Source organism: Ziziphus jujuba, chromosome 9 (genome assembly GCF_031755915.1).
Source record: "Ziziphus jujuba cultivar Dongzao chromosome 9, ASM3175591v1".
Lineage (NCBI taxonomy): Eukaryota > Viridiplantae > Streptophyta > Magnoliopsida > Rosales > Rhamnaceae > Ziziphus > Ziziphus jujuba.
Genome location: NC_083387.1, coordinates 5568985 through 5593009, shown reverse-complemented (window position 1 = coordinate 5593009; position 24025 = coordinate 5568985). Strand labels below are relative to the sequence as shown.

General features: G+C 36.0%; 5 protein-coding genes across 11 annotated transcripts; 1 reads left to right on the top strand and 4 right to left on the bottom strand.

The window, feature by feature from the left end:
* Positions 1-884: 884 nt before the first annotated feature.
* Positions 885-3751, bottom strand: LOC107434225 (uncharacterized). Of its 2 annotated transcripts, none has more exons than XM_048480697.2 (5): positions 3500-3751; positions 2671-2802; positions 1978-2165; positions 1404-1608; positions 885-1161 (listed from the first exon to the last, which is right to left on the bottom strand). In XM_048480697.2, exons 1-4 carry the CDS (start codon positions 3556-3558, stop codon positions 1415-1417), a joined length of 573 nt encoding a protein of 190 aa, XP_048336654.2. In that variant the 5' UTR covers positions 3559-3751; the 3' UTR covers positions 885-1161; positions 1404-1414. The 2 variants fall into 2 exon arrangements, with proteins under 2 accessions (XP_048336654.2, XP_048336653.2); XM_048480696.2 differs by having other exon boundaries at positions 885-942.
* A 562-nt stretch (positions 3752-4313) lies between these two features.
* On the bottom strand, positions 4314-7288 carry LOC107434248 (hypothetical protein At1g04090). Its single transcript, XM_016045697.4, has 2 exons — positions 6817-7288; positions 4314-6192 (listed from the first exon to the last, which is right to left on the bottom strand). Exons 1-2 carry the CDS (start codon positions 6917-6919, stop codon positions 4586-4588), a joined length of 1710 nt encoding a protein of 569 aa, XP_015901183.2. The 5' UTR covers positions 6920-7288; the 3' UTR covers positions 4314-4585.
* Positions 7289-7963: 675 nt separating this feature from the next.
* LOC107434230 (uncharacterized) lies at positions 7964-9951 on the top strand. Its single transcript, XM_016045674.4, has 4 exons — positions 7964-8222; positions 8386-9278; positions 9363-9535; positions 9648-9951. Exons 2-4 carry the CDS (start codon positions 8445-8447, stop codon positions 9763-9765), a joined length of 1125 nt encoding a protein of 374 aa, XP_015901160.3. The 5' UTR covers positions 7964-8222; positions 8386-8444; the 3' UTR covers positions 9766-9951.
* Positions 9952-10276: 325 nt separating this feature from the next.
* On the bottom strand, positions 10277-15088 carry LOC107434229 (nuclear transport factor 2). Its single transcript, XM_048480380.2, has 10 exons — positions 15072-15088; positions 14696-14966; positions 14429-14563; positions 13469-13778; positions 12888-13174; positions 12450-12636; positions 11986-12107; positions 11841-11906; positions 11618-11699; positions 10277-10768 (listed from the first exon to the last, which is right to left on the bottom strand). Exons 2-10 carry the CDS (start codon positions 14732-14734, stop codon positions 10623-10625), a joined length of 1374 nt encoding a protein of 457 aa, XP_048336337.2. The 5' UTR covers positions 14735-14966; positions 15072-15088; the 3' UTR covers positions 10277-10622.
* Positions 15089-15882: 794 nt separating this feature from the next.
* LOC107434228 (pre-mRNA-processing factor 39-1) lies at positions 15883-23451 on the bottom strand. Of its 6 annotated transcripts, none has more exons than XM_016045669.4 (14): positions 23281-23451; positions 21983-22496; positions 21561-21664; positions 21213-21442; positions 20408-20575; positions 19264-19627; positions 18626-18769; positions 18371-18523; positions 18159-18275; positions 17845-17925; positions 17597-17746; positions 17150-17455; positions 16806-16919; positions 15883-16288 (listed from the first exon to the last, which is right to left on the bottom strand). In XM_016045669.4, exons 2-14 carry the CDS (start codon positions 22461-22463, stop codon positions 16175-16177), a joined length of 2526 nt encoding a protein of 841 aa, XP_015901155.2. In that variant the 5' UTR covers positions 22464-22496; positions 23281-23451; the 3' UTR covers positions 15883-16174. The 6 variants fall into 6 exon arrangements, with proteins under 6 accessions (XP_015901155.2, XP_015901157.2, XP_015901154.2 ...); XM_016045671.4 differs by having other exon boundaries at positions 15883-16285; positions 23281-23450; XM_016045668.4 differs by having other exon boundaries at positions 16806-16922; positions 23281-23449.
* Positions 23452-24025: the final 574 nt, after the last annotated feature.

Below are 24025 nucleotides of genomic sequence, written 5' to 3'. Positions count from 1 at the left end.
TCCATGCATTATTATGTTAGTTTCCACCCTTGAGCCACTTATTTTTTGCCACGTGTAAAATCTTTGATTGACATCCCCAATAGTTGACGAAGTGAAAGCTATTTTTATTGAATTTTTTTCCTCGTATAATTCTTTTTTTTTTTTTTTCTTTTTCCTATAAATTGATGTGGTAACCAAAATTAAAAAAATATCTATCAACACCGATTATTTAATTATATCGTGGAAATGGGGTCTACATAATTAATTAATTATGCCATTGCCACCACTCTTTTTATGTTTTTAATATTTTATTAAGAGAAAAAAATTTGTAGATAAACATTAAATTGGAAATAGTGACACATAAATAGAACCAATGACTTCATGTTTTGCATACATGCTACTCATTAATCAATTACATTCATCATTTTGTTTATGCTTCCAATATCAATTCTCAAATAAACGCCAGAATTATGAGTTTGTCTTCCTTTGTTTTTTCAAGAAAAAAATAATAATAATAATAATAAAGAACATTTGTTCTGACCTTTCAAATCGAACCCATAAATATCTTCTTCTTCTTCTTTTTTAAATTACGTGCTCAAGCAGCAAAATTAGCTAAAAATAATCCACTGTTAACAAGCTCAAGAGGATGGAGTCTTGAAGCACGGGCCAATTTTCCAGATCATTCTCGACAGCCACGTCCAAACTTGAAAATCTGTTCATTTTTGTCCTCCTCCTCTAGTGGAAATCGAGAAATGGACCCACTCTCAGTAGTTTATTCCTTTTATTCTGTTTTCAATTTCTAACCTTGGATTTGTCAATGTGTTTAAAAAATCTGTAGAATTTGCTTTACAAGTTTATGGACAGGGACGGATTATCGAGGCTTCTCTGGCACAAGCAGATTACAATTCTTTTTCCTTTTTTTTTCTTTTTTTTTTTTGGGGACCCAAATAGGTACAAGATTTCCTATCCAACCAAAAAAAAAAAAAAAAAAGGGGGTCGTGAACAAGATTACAAACTAACTGAAAGAAAACCAAGAATTTAAAGGTCATAGCCCAAAGAAAAAGCCCAGAATTACTGCTGGGCCCCATCTTGGCCAAATCCAAAACCAGCAAGTTAATAAGCATTTCTCCATATTAGACCACAAGGTGATCGTGTTATTTGCTCAAGAGCAATGTTCTTGTCCTAAGAAAATGAAAGAAAAAGATGAATAAATCTTTTCTTTTTCATTTCAATTTAGTATAATTAATAACCCATATTGCAGTCACATAAACACAAACTAGCCCTTTCATATCACTGCCCTCAAAAGAACAAAACAAAAACCAAAAAAAAAAAAGGGAATTGCAAAATTTATTCTGACGAACTTATCAGACTAGGTTCACCCTTGTAATTTATACTTGAATAACAAAAAATGCTTGAATTCTTACCGCTATATGTATTATTTCTTCTCAGGATTATCTTTTTCTCCAACCTCACAACCAGTACATGCCGTACAAGCCGGTGGAGGAAAATAGTCAGAGACACTAATCCGCATTGTTTGCTGCTTCTCTTCATTTCCAGGAATATGGAGGAGAGCATCCATGATTATTATGTCCCAGTCACGAGGCCGGAAAAATGAAAACCAGGTGTCCTCTGTTAGTGAAACAATTGATATGTTAGAAAAGAAACCACAAAAACACCGTGTTATGCGTAGTTTAAATCCAGCATCTAATACAAATGAGTTCTAATAGCTTCCAAACATTAAAACACTGTATTGTGCAGCATCTACAATTTGGAATTACTACTTCTATCAGCAGTGATTGTTCCAACAGTTTGAAATGTCTATACGCTAGCAAAGGGATATTACAAATCAACATGGTGCTAATGAATTTAATGTTTTGGTATAAAAGGTTGAGCATGACAAAATAATTAAACAATGAAACTAGGAGTCTAGAAATGCAATAGAGATTGGTGTGTGCTTGTGTATCTACCTGTTTGTCTGTATGTAGTGTTAATACATACCTCCATTGCGTATAGCTTTCAACTGCAAGACACCAGTGCCATGTGGTCCAGACACAGGAAATGAGCATGACACAGAGTTCCTCTTATGAGCTACGGCAAGTGATGCATTGTACCATGGTCCCTTCATAATAGGTTCCCCAATAGCATCTTTGATGGCCTGGTTTTCACTGGCTTTCTCCATCGCTTTGCTGTAAGATTTACAGAATTGATAATGAGACACAAATTTACCAAAACTTAATAACTCCTTTACCATACAATTATCATGAAAACGAAAATGATTGTCCTAGTTTGTACCGATTTAGTTGCACCTTGCCATAATGATATACAAATCTACCAAGTGACATTTCAAATGCACAATCAAAAAAAAAAAAAGTTCCATATAGGATGTGGCTATAGGCTTTAGAAACTTCACGTATCTACCACTAAGAGTGATTGCTTCAACTGGTAGCTCCAAATGTGCAAACACAACATCAGCCATGATTTCAAGAAGTTCTTTGAAGAATCTAAGGTCCTGATTCTAAACTTTTTCAATCCTAAAGCAAAATAAACTCAACATTTAAAACATAACAGCTATGAAGAAATTTAGTATGGAAGCAACAAACCAATCACATAAGATTGGAATATCAAACATAACATAACCATCTCAAGTTTTCCATTTGCTCAAACAAAACCATAGTCACTTGCGAAACATACCTGCTACAGCCATGATAAATAGCAAGGTCATCAAGAGCACTCAAAGCAATGCCACCGGTTACAGTAATTAAAACAAAAGACACTGCTTTACGACCAAAAGATTTGTTATTTCCTTCATCAGGAGAAGCAGAACTGCAGCAAGAAAGCAATCTTTATAAGTCCCTAGTCACGTACATGAAGTTCAACTTAATCCAAATGAATTAAAAGATAAAATAAAATAGAGTTGATATCAGATTGTCCAAATATTTCAGAGAAAACAAAATAAAGAAAACAAACATTATTGGTCCTCCTAAAAAAATTAGAAAATTTAACTTGTCATCCTCTGACTCTACATGTTTCATACACTGTAACATAAGTTTCAAAAGCTAAAGTTCGGAACGTAGAAAATCTAGGAAAAGAACAATAACGATATTGAAGTTTTCTACTGAATTTTTTTTTTTTTTCCCCCAAATTGAAAAGAAGAGATTAATGATAATGCAGTGCATTCCACAATACAGAGCCAAACACAAAACTATTATGCCTTCCTAATCATTTGATATAGCATAGAGCTGGAACCATGTTTCGTTTATTTTCTCTTTTTTGGGTTCAGTTTTCTTAGCAGCCAAACAGGGTCGAACTGAAATCCAGACCGTAATAGTATCAGAGAAACTCACTCAGACACAGGCACAAACACTTGAGACGCAGATAAAGAAGTTTCCCCAGAAATGTATTATAAAAATAATTATAAACAAGCAAATAAAGCAAGGCATAAAACAGATATATCATGAAAAAAATTTCTGCTTAAAAAAAAATTTTAAAAAAAAAAGACTTGCAGATTACATTCTAGTACCTTGAAACCTGTAATTTCGGGGATCTTTTAAAGAAGGAAATGAACTTTCTTCCTAGCATATCTGTCTTTCTCTCTAACAACGCAAACTCTCAAGTCCAAAGCTATCGCTTTGATTCGTTCACCGATTCCAAAAGAATCGGAGAAAGTTCGAAACTCTGTCGCTTTTAATTCGCTTCGTTCAAGTTTCGACGCATATTTCTTCTCCTCGTTTTGGGGTTTTAGAGGGGTTAAAAGTCCGAGTTGACGTCTTTACGACTTTACAATATAAAATGAAAATTTTATTTTATAAATTCATAAAAAAAAAATATATATATATATATATATTATATTATATATATGGTAAATGGAATTTAAATTGGTGCCTCGTTAAAACAATCAGATTTTTTTTTTTTTTTTCTTATGGGATCTACAATCTGATTTGAAGTAAATATGGTATAAAAATTTATTAATGCAAAGCCTATGAAGAATTACACATCAAGCTAACACTAAGCTCCTGAATTCTAGCAATGCATTGAAACAAAACAATGTGGCCAGTAGTAAATTCAACAAAACCATATGAAAACAGTAAATTTTAGGATGATTTAGGGTTTTTTTTTTTTTTTTTTTTTCCTTGTTGAAGACAAATTGTGAAAATAACTTGAAAATCAGTTCATGTAACTTTTGTAATACGCACATTGTGCATTGATTGAATCAGAAATTAAATATTACATACACAATGCAATTACCAACTAACCATATACTGAACCAAGTTGTGCTTTAAAAAAAAAAAAAAAAAAAACAAGAATTCAGGTATGATATTATCGCAGTCCAGATGTTAACAATGCAAACTGCAAAATCTCATAAGAAATCCGATAATTCTAACACATTTGTACAGTCAATTCATTTCTCAATGTAGTTGAACAATAACCCTAAATGCCAAAATTCTCTCACCATTCAGATCCTCTTCCTTAATATTATATAGAGTACAAAAATTGATATTTTACATACAAACAAATTACAATCCAATGATTTACCAACCGTGTATATTATATTCACACAACTCCTAGAGATTGAAAGAGTAATGAGCTATGGGTTTCTCTTACTAACCTACCCTCTTTCGTCTCCAAACCAATTGTTCTTCTCCTTTGGCCCAGTTGGACCTTCTTCCTTGTAGAGCTCAACAGGAAGTTTATTAAACATGTTTTCCACTGAATACCGTACCATTAAAGGCAACTTCTTGATTATCTTATCAATCTCAGCTCTTGAATCATACACAATGGTTGGACCCCACTCTCTCATATACTGCAACCAACATGGCTCGGTTACAACCCCTTCTCCTAGATACTCAGCTGCAATAAGTTCATACTGACTGCTTGAATCCACATATGAACTACTATGAGCTGCATCATTTTTAATTCCAATCCCAAACTTTGAAGACCCCTGGATGTAAGTTCCAGGATGAGGAAAGCTTGCATGTCCGGCTTTTGATGAGTAAACAATAGCTTTATTCCCCTCAATATACTCCAACTTGTAAGCATCAACCCACTCACCGCCACTGTGCTGTGAGAAGTATATGCTCCAGAGCTCTCCTGTAAAGTTGCAAATGCGGAGAGTGAAATGCTCCCAGTCACCAATGTGTTCTCCAATCTTGCCAAGAGCGATGCTCATAGGTCCAATTTTGAGATTGGCCGGTCCATTAAAGGGACAAAAAACCCACATCACAATGTCAGTAAAAGATCCTCCAAGAGCTGGCTTCACATGAACATAAAGTTTTGCACTTCCCAAGTGTCCATGTATGATCTTATCTCTGTGATCATCACTTGGCAGGTCAATCCAAAACTGCCCGTCATTTGTCCCCCCACCAGGCAAATTTGAACCACTAGCATCAATGGCCTCACCAACGGTCATTCCAGATTTGTACAATAGAGCTCCACTTTTGAAAAACCATGAGACAGAAGATGGCAAGTAGACTTCTTCAGGATGAAAGAAAACAGTGGGTCCATAATGATTGATAAGTGCATGAATTTGATCAAGGTTTGGCATGGCAGATAGTGTAGGATTTAGATTTTTCAAGCATCTAGTGGATAAGTCCTCCCCAGCATTCCAGAAACTACTGCAGAAAAATGTCCCTACGGGAACTCCTTTTCCCATCATTCCCCGATGACAAGGTCTTGTACTCCAAATTTGAAAAGGAAAATCAGAAAATTTAGAACCGACATTAAGTATAAGGCGATAATTCTCACATTTATCTGTTAAATCATCCCGAACACACCTAATTGCATCCAAGCTAGGCTTGCCAGGCTTGTCAGTAACCAAAAAGCCAACTGGTTTATAACCTTCAGCTGCCCGAGGCAGCCAAAAGTAGCCAAAACCACTATACTTTCCCTCAGTCCCATCATCAGGGCTCCACACCAGAGTATAATCAAGCGGTTTCCTAAGGGCTGGTGATTTAACATGAGCGCAAACATGATCAGTATCTGGCAAATAAGAATCTATCACCCTTGCCGCAAGAAGATAACCTCGTAAAGGCTGGTCATTAGGCTGGCAATAATGACCAAGGCAATGGAATCCATCAGGAATTCCCACTGGTCTATAAAATGAAACACCTTTATTCTTGTCCTTTGACATGCCGCATCCCCAAACAAACTCAAATCTGGTAATTTTGACAACCTCTAGTTCTCCAAGACTCATTTTCCCAGAAGCAAAACCTTGACCTGACAAGGGAAATACACAGTTAAATTGCAATCTAATTTATCATGGTCAAACAATTTTGAACTTTGTTTTAGAAGATTCTCCTAAACATTTTGTCACATTTGTCATGTAAACTCTGGTCAAAGCACATGGTATACTTTGGTTCCAGGTAATAAACCACGCAACATAGGAGAAGATGAAATCATAAAAGTCAAAACTTTTGGTCACCATTTTGGTATGTTTGTGACCTAAAACATAAACAGCTAAATAAAAATCGAAAACAATTACTATTAAAGACATATCAATAAGAACTAAATTACTACACAACAAAAATAAATAAACAAATAATTCTGAAGAAACAAAGAGAATGATATCAGACTACGGAAGAGAGCAAATTGGGTAAGGGAAACAAAGAAGAAAATCAATTATCATACCATATAAAATATAAACTCAAAAGATGGATCTTTTTACATGTGGGTCTATCATTCATGTAGCAAAACCAAAAAAACAAAAATCCAACAGCGACAATTGACCCCCCCAAAACCAACATACCCATTAGAATAAAAATTCCAACTCTTCAGGATTATCCATGGAAACCCATAATTGAATTCTCCCAAAAAAAAGGAACAGAGACAAAAATCTCTTACCTTGAGGCCACTCAGGTAAGGGAGCAGGCAGAGAAAATATATCGGGCTCCATGGGCAACAAATCTGTAAGTCTATTCCAATAGAAGCATTTGCACCCGAACATTATATCCTAAATCTCTTCTCCGATCCCTCCCAAACAACCAACTAATGCTTCTGAACCTTGAAGTTTGTCGAAACTAATAAAAAAGTTCCGATGCCTCCACAATTTTTATGAGACTGAAAAAGGGTCATTTTGTGGGGTCCTCTCCCATAATGAAGAATATTTGATTGTCGTTTAATATTTTCAATTTAGCTGGTGATTCTCTTTCTTTCTTTCTTTCTTTTGTTTTTTTTTCAGGCGTGGTTGACGATGGTTTTCTCAATTTCAATTGGTTGATAGAAAAGGACTTCCAGGGAGAGAAGGAGAGAGAATTGGTTTGGAAAATTATTGATTCGTTTTTGGTTTTATATATTTCTCTTTTGTAGGTACAGCGTGGGTTTGGATTTTCTTTTATTTATTTATTTTTTGAATCTTTTAAATGTGACTAAATTGTTTTCACATTAATTAAAAATTGTCGGCATTTGACACGTGGTTTTGTTTTCTATTTCTTTATTTATGTTATTGGATGACTGCAATTATGGAAGTTAGCAAGTAGGATTTAAGTATCATCCACAAATAAAAAAATAAAAAAGTAATTTTGACAAATCCATCTCTCTACTACAACTACTAATATATCCTCTATTAATAAATTCTGAATTTCTGGTTAAAGTGAGTGGAAATTACTGTAATTGGTTTAAAAGTGTGTAGTGTTATTATTGTGTTTTTTTTTTTTTCTTTCTTTTTTGACAAATTTAAAATGTGTACTAGAAAATGTGGTTGAAGACATGACACTTAAGTGAAAATCATTGACACAAATGTCCAACTTACAACTTCTTTCATAGCCCACGTGTACGTCCACAATTTAAATTCACAGTACGCGTTTTGCAACTCAACAATTCAAAACGTGGGAAGTGTTTTTATTATTTTAGCAATTGGATACTGCCATGAAGGAACCGTTGTCGTTTTTAATATTTTGCATTTTTATGATGAATTTTCTAATATGAAGAAGCATCCAACGAAGCTTAAGCCTGAGCCACACAGATAAAAGCACGACAAAAGGTCTCCATTTGGTCAAGTGCCAGCCTTGTGACAAACAAATAGATATTTTTCTACATCTTACCTCTCTTTCCACCATACAATTAATATCGTCCTCATTTTCGATTCAACTTTCTTTTTGTTTTTTCTTGCTCTCTTTCTATAATTCTATCATAACAAGCTCTTCTGTACTCCTTATTCTAGAAAAATTATAAATAAATAAAAAAAAAGGTTGTTTTTCTAGTCAAATATTCGGCCATCAGAGATTCTAACCTTTTGGCATCTCAAGGCGGTATGTTTCTTTCTCTTCTCTTCCTTCTTCTTTCTCCAGAAAACATCTACTATTTCTCAAAGAATTGCAAGTAGAAAGTGTTTGGCATGTCTGTTATTATCAATGTTAATGTAAATTTGGATTGCTAGCATTATAGTCACACACACTCTTTTTATCTTCACAGAACTTCATCTGCATAACACGAAGGAATAGCCACAAAGGCTATATACCAAGGAGGAAATCATGCTGCTGAGAAGTTCTTCAACACCAGTTCTTGGGTCCCTTCTCTCATCTTTCTCCGATTCTACTCCCAACAGCACCCCAAATCACCATGAAATTACCAAGTCAACCACCACCAACACCAAACTCTCATTCCACCATGCTACACATCTCAGTACCATAGTCTCATGTAATTCCTCTCCTATCTCTGATTATGACCGGTTTTCACATAAAGGCTTCAGAAGAGCACAGTCTGAAGGGAATTTGGACGGACTAGACTATGCTCCTTGTAGCAACAATGAAGATCAATTCTATGATTCGCACCAACCCAAGATGTTTACAGGGAGGCAGAGGTGCTCCATGTTACAAACTATACCATCTTTTTCGCTCTATAATTCTACAGGTTACCTTGAAAATGAAGAAGATGAAGAAGAAAGCTACGTAGAAGATGATGAAGAGAGAGATCGGGATTTGGAGGGCAGTGAAGACCTCTTGGAGAGAGATCTAAGAGGTGGACATAGGGTCATGGCATCGAAAGGTGCTAATTTCAGTTTGGAGGATAAGGTGAAGAGCATGAGTATTACCGAGGTTAGAGTTAAGGATGAGACCTGTAATGTGTCTTTTGAAGATGAAAATGACAAGCCGATAAACCAACAAATGTATCTTGCAACAGGCCTTGGGATTGGTTTTGGTGGTGGCGGAGGCTGCGGTGGCGGTGATGGTGGAGAGTGGTACCCAGCAGGCACCGGAGGGGATGGAGAGGACGAACAAGGGGTCGAGGAGTATTATAAGAGGATGGTAGAGGATAACCCTGGCAACCCTTTGTTTTTGAGAAATTATGCGCAATATTTGTATCAGGTTAGTCCTGTTCTAGTTCTCTTTTTTTCATAAAGAAATAGACTTGAAATTGTTTGGAAAATTAATCCTGTTTTTCTTCAACAGTCTAAGGGAGACCCTCGAGGAGCCGAGGAATACTACTCCAGAGCCATCCTAGCAGATCCCCAAGATGGTGAGATTCTATCACAATATGCAAAGTTAGTATGGGAGTTGCACCATGACCAAGATAGAGCAACATGCTACTTTGAACGAGCACTACAAGCTTCACCGGAAGACAGGTATTTTGATCATTCATGTTTGAATATTTGAGAGTTGAGAGAAGAAAAAAGTTAAAAGAGTCGTGGAAGGTATAGGCATAGACTGACATTGAATTTCATTCTTGAATTTCAGCCATGTTCAAGCGGCATATGCTAATTTCCTCTGGGATACTGAGGACAATGAAGAACAAGATCTCAATACCATGCCCCTGCATCTTCATGAAGGAACCATGGCTTCAGCAATTGCTTAAAAATTGTATCAAATAGTTGAAAAGATTATATGAATTGTATAAGTTTCCAGTTTAGATGGCAAACCAATTATATGTCAGCAAGATGGTTCGATCAGACTTAAAACAGTTATGTCTTTATATGACAAATCTAAAAAATTGTATCAAATGGTTGAAAAGAGTATGTGAATTGTATAAGTTTCCAGTTTAGATGGCAAACCAATTATACATGTCAGCAAGATGGTTCGATCAGACTTAAAACAATTATGTCTCTATATGACAAATCTAATTTAGGCAGATTCTTCTTGTTCGCAAACAGGTAGGATAAACAAAGGATAGGAATGAACACTTGCCTGTTTTACTACAGATTAGCAAATATAAAGTTTTGTAGTTCAAATCTCATGCTTCTACATGTCAAGAAAAGCTTTTGCTATAACACTCGGATGTTAAAGGCCAAGAATTCTACTGTTCCAATCCACTGAAACTCTAAAACCTATGCCATCAAAGAAATCCAACAATCTGGAGAACAAAAAAATGGAAAGAACAAAATCACATAACCTTCGCATATAAACCACAAGACACGCATCCCCATATTCCCTCACACTTCGTAGGCCGATAATTTCCCACTTGAATTGCATGATAAAAACTATTCAAGAGGAAAGCAAAACAGACGCCCGCGAAAAAGATTAATTAAAGTCTCACATTCCCATAGATTAAAAAACAAAAATATGACACTCAAGAAGTACAAAATATAATTTTCCTGAAACCGACAGGAGGGCATTACTCCATCAGTAATTTGCATCGTAGAAAACTTCAAGCACCTTCACAAAGGATTTCCATGTCGCCAATTCTGCCCATGGGTAGATAAGCTTAAAAAAGTCTTATCGTGAACCACGCTGATGAAAACCGTTGCCTCTTAATCTGCCATAATCACCAGCATCCTGATTACCCCTGCTGCCCAGACCACGACCACCAAAACGTCCCCTTGAAGCCTCAGCTTGGAAACTGACTCTTCCTCTTCCCCTTCCTAATCATGGAAATTTTGAGCAATTTCATTTCCCATCAGAACAAAATTTCGCTGCCCAAGGCTCAGAAATTGATTTGGCACATGACAAAATAAAAACTCGTTTTGACCAATGGATATCCAAAAGTATGCTTTCTTATATATGCTTATGAGAATGCTGGACTATGTCTTTCGGTACTCTTACATATGCTTTCTTATTGATTAGCTACAAAATACACGGATTAAAATTGATACTAAATAGAGTAATTATAATAGATTTTTTTGGTAAACGAGTAAAGTAAATTATAATAGATGCTTATTAGAATGCTGGATTTTTTTAAGAATAATATGTTTAAGAATACCATTAGATTCGCTCTACTCTAATATGATGTTTTTGTGTTTCGGATTTTGAATGTTGTTTTATCAAGGCATATTCATTACCCTACGCAATCATTACACCCACTACAAACCCAAACCTCAAATCATTAACCACGTCCATAACCACACATCAAAGCCAAGAAGACAAAGAACACAGAACGATCACATTATTTGATTGATGGATGTACGCCAGCAACAAATGAAATAAGGAAGGGTTCCTGACAGTTCAGTCATTTGCAATAAAGTCCAAAATGCATGGTTTGAAAGGATGATTTAGTAAATATGGGGATGCAGAAAGGAGGTAAAGGGACACTAAGACTGACAATGTTGCAGACTATACTGAGAAACAGAATAGAACTCATGCTGTATGCCCTAATTAGTTGAGATGCATACTAAAATACTTGCAAATTCATGATTAGTTTACAAAAATAACAAATAAAAAAAGCCCACAATAAAGAAATATAAATGATAAGCATAATGAAATTAACTACATACTTCCACCTCGAGAGACGCCACTGCTGTTTGGTCTTCGCTCCTCTACATAAATTTGCCTTCCAGCCAACTGAATGGGAGATGACTGCAGATAACACAAAATGAAAATATTATTAAAGTACAGAAAGAATGACTTTGAACTGAACCCAGGAAAATGACTTCAACATGTTGAACATTGAAAACCTAAAGAAAAGCTCTTTGCTTAAAAATGACAAAAACCAAGGACCTTGAGTGCGTTATGAACACCAATAATGTCTTCAAACTCTACAAAAGCATAGCATACTCCAATTTCCTGCATACACCATATTCTGTTTTAGCTTCCTAAATATCGTAAATAAAGTTCATAAACTGGAAGTAAAGGAAAAGTCTACCTTGCGAGACCTAATAAAGACACCATCAGGTTTAATTCGGCCAAAGTGCTTAAACTCCTGCTCAATTTCAACTTCGGTAACATTAGGCGGCAAATTTCTGACATAGACAGACTTTGGTTCACCTATACAATGTTGAGCAAAAATTAAATACAGGGACCAAATGTGTAAGGGCGCATTGCAAGTTCTTCGCAATGGGAGGTAAAAACTATATCCATCAAACAAAACTTTGAAATAAAACTTCAGGGGCCATATATGTAAACCGCAAAAGTACTTGACTGCCCATTCTGTAGTTCGAACTAATTATAGGTTTACCATCAACAACATTCTTATAGCTATATACCCAATGATGACTATCCCAGAAATATACTCTTCCAACAAAAAGGAGGAGCAAAAACAAACACGATGGTATTTTTTATGAGTTATGATTTTGAAGGACACATTAGAAACTCAAATAAAGAAACAACCTTCATCTTCTACTGCATAACCTTCGTCTGCTGCTTCTACTCCCAATTCAGGTGCATATGATAATACAGGGTTTGAATGTTGTTCAGCTGGCTGTGGTATATGATTCCACTCTGAAACAGTTTGGGAACCCATGAAGGAAGGTTGGGTGGCAACTGATGGTGCAGATGGCCCTTTAGCAACTCTTAACTAGCAGTTTCCAGACATTCAAGACAAAACAGGAAAATATAGTTAAGAACATAGATTGAACAACTGACATATATATATATATATATATACAAGTGAATAGTCAAACTTCAACAAGGGAATAGACACGACCCGATTCACATGTAAACACATGAGCAGAAAGGCATAGACAAGCAACAAATACTCAAGCAAGAGCATGCAAAATACGAATAACACAACTCAAGTAATGGAAATATATAGATTTGAGTACATACAATAGAAGCATATGTTTTCTTCTGGGGCTCTCCTACAGGTTCCTCCAGAGCGACAGAGGGGCTTTCATGTACAATATTCACTGCACTTTGAAGTGAAGAAGATGTTTCTTCTATAGGAGCTTCCTCCACTACAATTTCTGTCTCAGGATCCTCTTGCTGCTCCTGCTGCTCTGGAAGACTATATTGATGCTGCTGCTCCGGGAGACTGTATTTATCAACTGGATCATCTTCTATATGGACAGTGTTCACATACTCCCTGGCTTCTTCCTCTAAAGCATAGTCAGAAACTGCATAAACCACCAACTTAGAACAGAAGAAGAAAAGAATATAAAAGCAATATTTTCTCCCACAAACAAATAATAATTTATCATCAATGATAAATTCTCAGAGAATAGGAAACAATTTCCAAACTTTTCAAGTCCCATATGCACACGATAAAAAATTTTCACAGGTTCAGCCATGAGAACCATGCCAAAATACTTATATGATTATATCTATCTACAAAGAAAACATTTCTTCGACAAACAGCATTCAAAATAATTAAACAAACTTAAAATAGGTAAGCAATTTAGCTACATTACCTGGTGGCTCTGGAAGAGGGTTTGGTGCATTCAATTGGGCCTCAAATTTGCTCTCTGACAGTATGGGCGTTGGATGTTGGTATATCATGCCATCATCAATAAACTGAAAGATATCATTATGAACAAAGTAACCTTTCTCCTGAGGAGCCAGAAAAAAGGTCTGGACAAATTTCCTTCTCCCACTGAATTCCTTGGTTTTGACAGACCCTGAAACCATCACCAGAATTCCTCCATTCCAAGAATCGAGAGAATTAATTGTCTTGATCTCAATTGCAGTAAAATTTAGTGACATGATAAGTGTATGAATTTGCTGCAGAGATAACAAAAATTGAAACTGTTAGTCGACTGTATAACAAAGAGATGGAGAACAAGTGCAAGGAGCCAACGAGTTTGCTTTGTAAAGTAAATGAGATGACGTTCATGCACACATGCATGGAAACACATTGACCGTTGCAGATAGAATCACTCAAGCAAATCCAGATTCCACACGCAAGCACTTGACATATAATTCAACTACCTACATAAACTACGGGGGTTGATGTTATTCAGTGCCCATTCATTGCAAACTCAACTCAACCAATCAGCGCACCCCTTTGCCACAAAATCACACACTTTACAAAGTATAATTCACAATTCCAGAAGTCAAAATCAAAGCCCCCAAAACATAGTAATCAATTTGAAATAAAAGCAAATTTCAGAGAAATGTCTATTTTCAAAATGTTTAAAAAAATTTAAGAATAGAAGGTAACTAAATATGGAGTTTGAAGAACAAAAAAATAAAATAAAATAAAAAATTTGTTTTTACAATAAATTTCCTAAAAAGTAAAAGAAAAAATTCTAACAGTCTACTGTTAGATTCCTGCAAAGCACTCCAATGATGCTTTAGCAAACCGATAAAAAAAAAAAATCAAAATCAAAACCACAGACGACGATGCAAATACAATGTCTGAAAAGCATTACCAGCATTGCGGAGGCAGAGTCAGTGGAATCTCCATCGACCCGAATCATTGAGCTGGCATCGGAGTAAAACTGATGCACAAGATCAGGCTGTTGTTGAAGAACTTGATAGTACTGTCCCACAAAATACGAACCAACCTAAAAAAACAAACCCACAAAATTAAAAAGAAGATAAAATAAAATACAACATAACCAACATACTACGAAGCGCATATTATGTCTTTTTTGCGGTTCAAGATTGAATTCCCACCCCCCACCCCCCTTCTTTACCTGAACAGCACTAACAGTTCCCGGATACGCAGCTGCCATCGCCACCTTTTCTAATCAAATCCTCTCAGAAAGAAAAAGCATGCAGTAATACCAATGAAAACCAAGATTTTCACACAGATCCACACAGAAACCAAATGTATCCGAAACCCTAAAATCGGTGGTTTAACGTATTATCGATTCCTTATCTATTCCCCTTAGCTTGGCTCGCTCTAACAAACCGCAGTTCAAACACTGCTCCTCCGAATGCTTCAGAGACAAACTGAGAGACAAGCTGTAGATATCAATAACCTTTTAGATAATGAGGCCGAAAAATCTCGACCAAAAAAAAAAAAAAAAAAACTCAGATTGATATAGATCTGCGCAGAGAGAGAGAGACTGTGAGAGAGAAAAAAAGAGCGAGCGAGTGGGCTTCTGCTTTGTCTGCTCCACAGGGACTCTTTGCTTTCTGATTTCGCTATTTATACAAAAAGGTTTTGCTGGGAAAACCGCAGAGAACTGCAACCGTCTGATCAGGTAGGGACCAGTACAAATGGTCCTAATCACAGCGTTCAATTAAATTGGGAAAGGTGGGAATCAGACGGCTTACGCGGAAACTTCCACTTTTAGTAGCGTTCGTACTATAAAATAATCTGACGGAAAGATTGGACCTCCTCTCTGATGTATGCAAATTTAACGGCCAAGATTTGATAGACTACTGTTTGAGGAAATTAAGGAGCGTACAGAGAAGTAAATGTACCGTATTTTTTTTTTTGAAATCTAATATAAGCCAATAAAAGGAATTTTCATTTTCAAACAGAACAGTGAAAAGAAAGACAAGAGGGAAAACAAAGGGTCCGGCTTTTTAGCGAAGCATGGAACAGATTCTAAAGTAAAAAGCCCAAACGTGAGAGTAACCACTTAAGAGTTTACACTTGCTATTTATTTATGTACGACAAAATTTAGAAAGAATCTTCATATAACATTCTCCTTCCAAACCAAATAATTTTCAAAATTTTCCCTTTCTCGTCTTGGAAAAACAAAACTTCTCATTGTCATCGCAGAATTTTTTGCTAATATTATATATGAAAATTTTCACACGTAAAAAGCATTTATTCGCTTACGTCAAAGGCCTTCACCCGCCCAAGTTTCTGTCTGCAAAGTTTCATTACGTGGTATTTTCTCATAAGTGCGGTAATTAACAAGAGAACTTTCTCTATGAACACGTGAACGCTTTAAAATTGAACTTCATATATTCCTAAAATACAATTCTCCACCGTCAATTAACATGGATCACTAACTCATCTTTTGTCCACTCCCTACATCTTTGTCACCTGCATAACAATGTTTTTTTTGCCCCCACAAAAAAAAAAAAAAAAAAAAAAAGGCCAAACTAAAAGCTAAAGTGAATTAGGCTGCGTATGGTATAGAAACCAAGGCTAGAAAAAACCAAAGAAAAAAGTTAAAGAGGCGCAAAATACTTTGGCAAAACAGTTTGCCACTTCAATAGTAAGTCCCATAATAGGCCTGGGCAGCTGAAGCAGACTGCTGTGCTGGAACAGGTGCAGCGGCTGTCGCCGCAGTTGGCTGTGCATAGCTTTGTGGAGGGAAAGTCTGCTGAAAATATAACGAAAAACTATTAACTTTTAAAGAATTAGTAAGTGGGCATAGGTCAAAGAAGATAGCTGAGTAAAATCCACAAAATAAATTGCACATCCAAAAGTAATAATGTTTCCTCACTCATCTCTTTCTTGGAAAGAATTCTACTCCTTTCGTCTAATAAGAATGTTAACTGTTTCCCAACATGTTAAAACTGTTCCCAATATGTCAAAAGGGAATCTAATAGCAAGTAAAATCTGTTCAATCTCATTTTGAGAGAACAAAATTGGCTTTATTGAATGTTATCATTAAATATGAAAATAATGATCAGAAAACACCAAGGGGGGTAAAATTCAATGAAAAACTCACGAATATAATGTAATGTACATTAAGAGATGAAGGACCAACCATCATTGCAAAGAGAAAATCTTTTTCAAACATACATTTAACATGCATATTACTAAGCACCTTGATGAGACAGTCATTTTATGACAAAATTAAGGAAACTACAGTTAAATGTAACTATAATAACTACCTGGGCAGAATATGTAGGAGGATAAGCAGCATAAGCAGTAGTCTGTGTAGTTGTTGCGGGCAATTGTGGATTAGTATAGCTACTTCCATAACCCCCATATGCACTGTATGCCGCCTGCTGCAACAAAATTTGAGCAAAACATAGATAACACATAAAATCAGTAGAGCAACCTTTCTAATTCTTCGTACCCTAATCAAATGAAATTACTTATTCAAACTCCGGTAAATCAAATCATGATAAAACAAGATCACAGATATTATCACCATGGGTAATAGTGAGGCCCCAAAGAAGAGAGGGTAAAATTTTTCTTTTTTTTTCCCCCCCATAAATTATGAGCAATCTACCTGTTGGGTATAGCCAGGGGTCCACTGTTGTTGTCCCTGAGCTTGTGTAGCTGGTGGCCAAGCTTGAGGCTGAACGCCATAACCTGCTGACCACTGGGTTTGTGCACTTGGATATGCTCCCATCAAAGATTGGGCAGGTGAAGGAACACTGGAGTAAGATTTGGCAATCTTTGTTTTATCTGATGCTAGATAATCGTCAGCATGCCGCTTTTTCAACTCTGATGTGCTTCTATGGGGTAAGAAAAGTTTGGCATGTCGATCCTCTGCCTTCTTGATAGATTCTGTACCTCCAAAGAGATTTATGAACTGCAAAATCATTTCCAAGCATATTAGAGTATGAACCAGATATAATCTTCTACTTGAACACGCTTTATTTTCAATAAATAAAAATACAGAAAGGCGATTATTATTAGAAGAGCACAAAAAGATTAAAATTAGACTATTTACTTCCAAAAATATGCTAGATAGCTCTTCTCTCTCTGCAACGCTCGCAACATTGGGGTTCTCAGGGTTAGGCACTATGAACTTCACAACCAAGGAATCCAGGTAATCAATTTGCTTTGGTAGTGACTGTATGGACTCAAAATGTATTAGGGCCTGCAAGTACCAGGAGAAACCAAAAGTTTTTAGCCGCAGAACATTATTGAAATTAATTAAGAAAAGAAAGTGGGAGCACAGGGAGAGAGGAGGTTAACCTCAAGAAGAGGTTTTGACAATTGAACATGCTCAAGTGCTTCAACTATAATTTCCCTCGCTTTTTCAGCATTCCCAGAAACCTAGAACAAAAACAAAAGAATTAGAACATTTTGTCATACTATTTTAAAAATAATATTTCAAAACAACCTTCCGCCAAGAGATGGCTACATACGATAAAAGGTTACAGAGATATAAGGAGTTATGTATCGTTAATTTCTAATTTCATGTTTTTACAAATAAATGTTGCAACAACTGGAGCAAAGCAAGAACAAATGCATAAGCATCAGCCAATTCACCTCTGTTGTCAACATACCAAGTATACAAACCGTGAATACTGTGCAAATAACATTGGTAATGTCTGTGAATGTTCTTTTCCCTTTTCAATGGCAATGGCCTGTTCATATAGAGAGAAGGCATCTTCTAGATTTCCCTGCAAATAAAAGTAAATGAGAAGTTCAGAAATGAAATATACATATCGACATATCGATGTTGTTAAGCTCTAACAACAAGTTTTAGCCATCTTACCAGCCGATGTTCCATGTTTGCATGCTTTATGATTGCTTCAAGAAGACCAGGAGAAATTTCAGAATGGACAAGTTGATACGCAGCACGAGCACCTGGTATATCCCCACTCTGCTCTTTGAATCGAGCAGAGAAGATATGAATCTCCGGCTGTCTCTGTTATACGTGGAGAAAATATGGCATTAGTTATCTTTTCAAAAACAAAAGCCCCATTCAACCATACCTAAAGGGTTAAATATCACAAAAAACAAACTTTACCTTGACAAAGACTTGGGTTGCACGAGCCAGTGCATTATTGGCAAGATCCAAATTTCCACTGGCTTCCATGGACAAAACATACCGGATCCAGTACTCAGGGTAATTTGCACAAGCAATTAGGCATCTTTCATACAACTTCACCACCTGATTCACCAAAAATGATAAAAACAGATGAAAAGTTGTACTTTGATCATTATATTAACAAACCAAAGACAAAACATAGGAGATTTGCATAAGAAATACTCCATTAGCGGAACAGAGAGGCCCCTCAAATATGAAAGGAGGGACCCTCCTAGCTTGACAGATAGATGGTTAGGAAGATAAGAAGACACCTGCATGCATAACATTGGAACTTTAAAAGGAATAAAATCACTATACAAACACATCTTGAACCTAGAACGTCCACTGACAAGTGACAAATGAGGGTTTGAAATACTTATCCTCAAGGAAACCAAATCGAAGGCCCATGCTTTAGTCTCAGTTCAATTTCCCGTTTTAAAGTTGCTTCATCCAACGGTTTAGCCAATAAAGCAAATGATGCAGCAAATATTACTTAACTGTAAGTCAATATATAACAAGCACAACAACCAAAAAGCTACAAAGATAACCATGGATTAAAAACAAACTCACTAAAATACCTTATTAAGGTCACCTTCTCTTTCCATAAAATCCAGATAGTTATGCCAATTCTCAAGCTCTGCTACGTTAAGGGGGCGCACATGAAAGTACGGCCTCCTTATAGCTGTTTCAAAACCAATGATCTTAGAATCGAACTCTTTAGCTTTCTTATACATCTCTTCTCTAATGCCGATATACTTCTCCAACTCCTCTGCTTCTGTTAATCCAGCACTTACAGGTTTAGGTGATTGATCAGCAGCATCAGGCTGAACCTCTCCCTCATTTACTTGGTCACCTGCCTCAGAAGATGTGCCCGCTGCTGCTGCAGCTTCCTCAGCAGACTTTAATTCTGAAAGCGGCCGGTTTCCAGCTAACTCCTTAAAGCTATAAACATAGGGCACAACCAACATAAAAAAAAATTAAAAAATTGAAAAAAAAATCAAAATTAGGAAAATGTCTAGAACATTACCACAATTTTATTCCAACAACAAAAAAAGAAGAAAACAATGAGGAGAACTCTTAACACATGGAGGGATGTAATATCAAGGTACTAATTATCACCGAGGCAACCTGGAGCCATTGAAACAGTTTGAAGACATTAAACTAAACTACATCTGTAAATGCAGTGAACTTCCAGATGCATAGGCATAATTTCGTTAACCATTATTCCAGGGCATGAAGATGGAAGCACATATTTCAAAAATAAATTAGCAAAATCATAACATACAATATTTGTGATGTTCATTCAAGTGCATCCTAACAACCCCTAAACCCAGAAACTATCATAAACCTACAAAGTTACTGGTTACTTTACAAATAAGAATAATTATAATTTAGTCTGTAATTGAAGCACATTAAAATGCCCAAAATGCAAAGCTCTAAACTTATGGCAACAACAACATAACACCTATTTTACACTGAAGTTCTCACTAAAATTCATCATAATTGCTTATCCTCGCACTAAACATCACCAGACTAGTCTTGCAGTGATATACTGCGTATAATTAAAAAGATTGTAAACAACTGTAAGCAATGACAATCACTTCAAGCATACTTTTGAATGCAAAATTAATCGAAATAGATTTGTTGAATTCAAAAGACAAGATCCCCTCTACCTAGTTAAAGATACTTAGAAATAAATAAAGAGATGACATGGGCAATTACCTGTTGAAATACCGATCGAGTTGTTGATTCGGATTCTCAAGTATCCTGGTATAAATCAATGCAAGGCGACCCCACTCCTGCTGCATATATTCATATTCTATGTACTTATCCCAAAGGGAGGAAGACAAGTAATCGGTTCCAACATAAGCTAATCCTCGCTCAAAGAACCTGAAAATATGAAGCACAATTATGATAAAAATATCAACTCAGTTTATAGAACCACATTCATAAATGGGTGACAGTGGCATTAATGTTGAAGGAGAAGAACAATTCACTCTAACAGCACATGACACTTCCAAATGCTGCATTTACCTTCCTGAAAATAAACCATACTTTAACTGGAGCAGTGATAGAGGCCATCTTAGCCATTAACTGGACGAGATCTTCCCAGCAGCAATTTGCATAAAGATGCACCTCGTGTGTCAAAGTTTAAAACAGCCATAATTCATAGATGACTACATTACTAAGACATAGCCAGTTGGAGAATGGGGGATAGAAGTACAGTGATGTCATAAACAGAATTGATCCTAAACAAATTCAAAGAACTACACTGAACATAAGCCTCAAAATAAAGGGATTGCACATCAGATTAATGAAAAAAAAAGATTTTTAAAGTGCACTCCCATCAAATCTTTCTGCCTTACAAGTGAGGAACCACTGTTGCAGGGATACCAAAATTAGGTTAGAGAGCAACCAAAAAAAGGAAGAAAAAACAACACCAGTTCCTTGCAACTGAAAAAATCATGCACTCATGAATTCCCAATGCAAGACCAGCAAAACCAATGAATAAACAAACAGATTTTACCTTCTGACAGTGTCTGGATCTCCATATGTGCTTATGGCAAACATGCAGTAATGCAACCATATCTCAACCGAATAAGTAACCCCTTGAATTGCTCGCTCATAAACCTCAACAACTTTATCAACAGAGCCCAGATTAGCCTCGTGATCTGCATACTTCTTCCAGTACCCATAACACAAAGGAAATTCTGCTAAAAAAGCATCATAAACTTTTCGGATTTTCAGTATGTTGTTCTGCACATGAGATGTGATGCATAGATTAGTTGCAAGGGAAACAACAAAATACATAAAATAAATAATGAGAAACTACAGATATAAATAGAAGACATTTATAAATTTTAAACCAACATACCTCAGCAACTTTCTCAGTCTCTTCAATCAAAGCAGTCCAAGAATTAAAATCTAAAGAATTAGTCCTCACAATGTTCCACAGCCTTTCTTCTTCAGCAGACATAGCTAGAAGAACAGAGAAGATACAAGTAAAATAAAAGAACATTGTTGCTTATATTTGAATGTGGATAAAGCATAAAAATGGGATTTTAAATAGCAAACCGATGGAAAGATAGAAATAAACCTAGAATCTAAAAGGAAAATAATAAACCTCAAAGACAACTTTTATATGGTAACCATGTTGAGCTCTTGACCTAACTTGCATATCATGGGTTTCAAATGGCTAAACAAGAAAAAAAAAAGTAAAAATAAATAAAAATAAATAAATAAGTAAACAATTAGAACATCGACAATATCAAAAAAATACAAGACAAAAGTATATACCAGAACCATCTACATACTGTTGCTCATGAACAGCTCCACCCACACGATCAGAAGCATCTCCATTATCAACCGACATAACAGTTCCTGCTCCAGCAACACCATTTACAGAAGAACCATAACCAGCAGCTTGGGATGAGTTAATGGCTTCATTTTCAACAGCAGCAACATTCCCACTTGAATCAATAGCTGCAACAGCTGTCTTCATTTCATTTCCACTACCAACATGAGATTCTTGCATTACAGTAATAGAATCCACAGTATACGAATTCCCATCACCTAAACTAGAACTATCAGGAGCAGAATGAGATACATCAGCAGGAGCAGCAGACGTAGAAATTTCTCCACTGGCCTCGGATGGCAAAGCACCAGCATTATGAGGAATATTAGGGTTTACATCAGCATAGCCAGTAGAAGTATAGCCTGTTGATGTATACCCCATCACAGCAGATGTTTGAGCGACAACCGCTTCACTGTCCCCCATACTCAACAAATACAGAGAGGAGAGAAAAAGTGTCTGTTCCAAGCAACGGTAACAATTAATATAATGCTCCTCTGGCTTATCAACCAATATCATAACCAATCAGCATAAAAAATTACAAAAAGAAACACAAAACATATCCCAGATTGGTAATATAGTGAAGTTGGAAGTCATAAAGAACATTACTAGCATTGGAACACTAAACCGAATAACTGAAATTATATAACCGCAATTGATGTTGAAATGAGGCGGTGGCAATGGGAAACTTGTGATGCTAGCAGTTGATAACATGATCGATTGGCTTAGGCCGTAGATAAAAGGCCGAGAGCTAGTGTTGGAATGTTTTACTATCAATTTAGTTCTAAAAGAAGCTCACTTATATCAAAATCGATACTACAATTGTTCATCAATCCATTACGGCATACATATATATATATACACAAAAAAAATAAAAAATAAAAAAACATGGGCAATAAAGCTACCATAACACCAAACGAATTTACTTAAATCGGATTATAAAGAAAGATTACGAGATTCTCGCTAGTTTATTCCAAGTGCTGCCAACCAAACTACAAAGACTACCAGAAAAATGGAAACACGCAACATAGCAACCAGTATAACTTCCAGGAAAATAGGAAAGAAGGAAGCATTCAGATCCAAATATTAAACAACAAACAGTATCTTTAAGCACCTAAAACAAAAAAAAAGGCCCTAACCAGAAAACCTAGGGTTTCTAACAATGAACCCTAATCCAATATCCCTAAACCTAAACTACGCGAAACACAAATAAAGAGCAGCGGGAATGTGTACGGAGGCGTACCCGATGGCCGGAGACCGCGTCGTTTCCAGCTACTTCTCAGTTTTTCTCGAGCTACGCTTCCGATATATTAAAGACCTGTGAGCTCTTCAGCTCAAATACTCCGGTGGCAAAACGAAACGCACAAGTATTTTGAGAGAGAGAGACGAGAGTAGGGCAGGGTAGATAACGTTGGGGCAGCCGGGGTTTCATTTTATAGTGTGGACTTTGGATTATTGAGAAATTGGCAGGTCTGTGGAATGTATCGGGTCTGGGCTCAAACTTAATGAATTACGGGTTTTATATGGTCCGTCCAGTAATGGAGGCCCGACTTTTATTTAACCCAAAAAAAAAAAAAAAAAGTTTCTATCTATAACTATTTTCAGAATAGCCGATACCGCTCGTTAGGGATGTCAACGGTATGGGCGGGATCGGTTTTTAAAATTCCGTCTCTGTTTCCGTGGGGTATCGGAGATTTTGCGGGGCGGGGACGGGGCGGAACGGTTTTCCCCATTTTGTTTTTTAATTAATATTTTTTAAAAAAATTTATATAAAAAAATTATTTTATGATTAAAATATAAAAAAAATAATTATAATGCAATAAAAATATAATAAAATACACCAAGGAACAAATTTACAATTATAATAAATACATATTTAGAAAAATAAAAAAAATAAAAAAGAAAATGATTTTACATAAATAAAATTTTATAAAAAAAATAATAAATAAATATATATATATATATATATATCGGGACGGGTTCGGGGC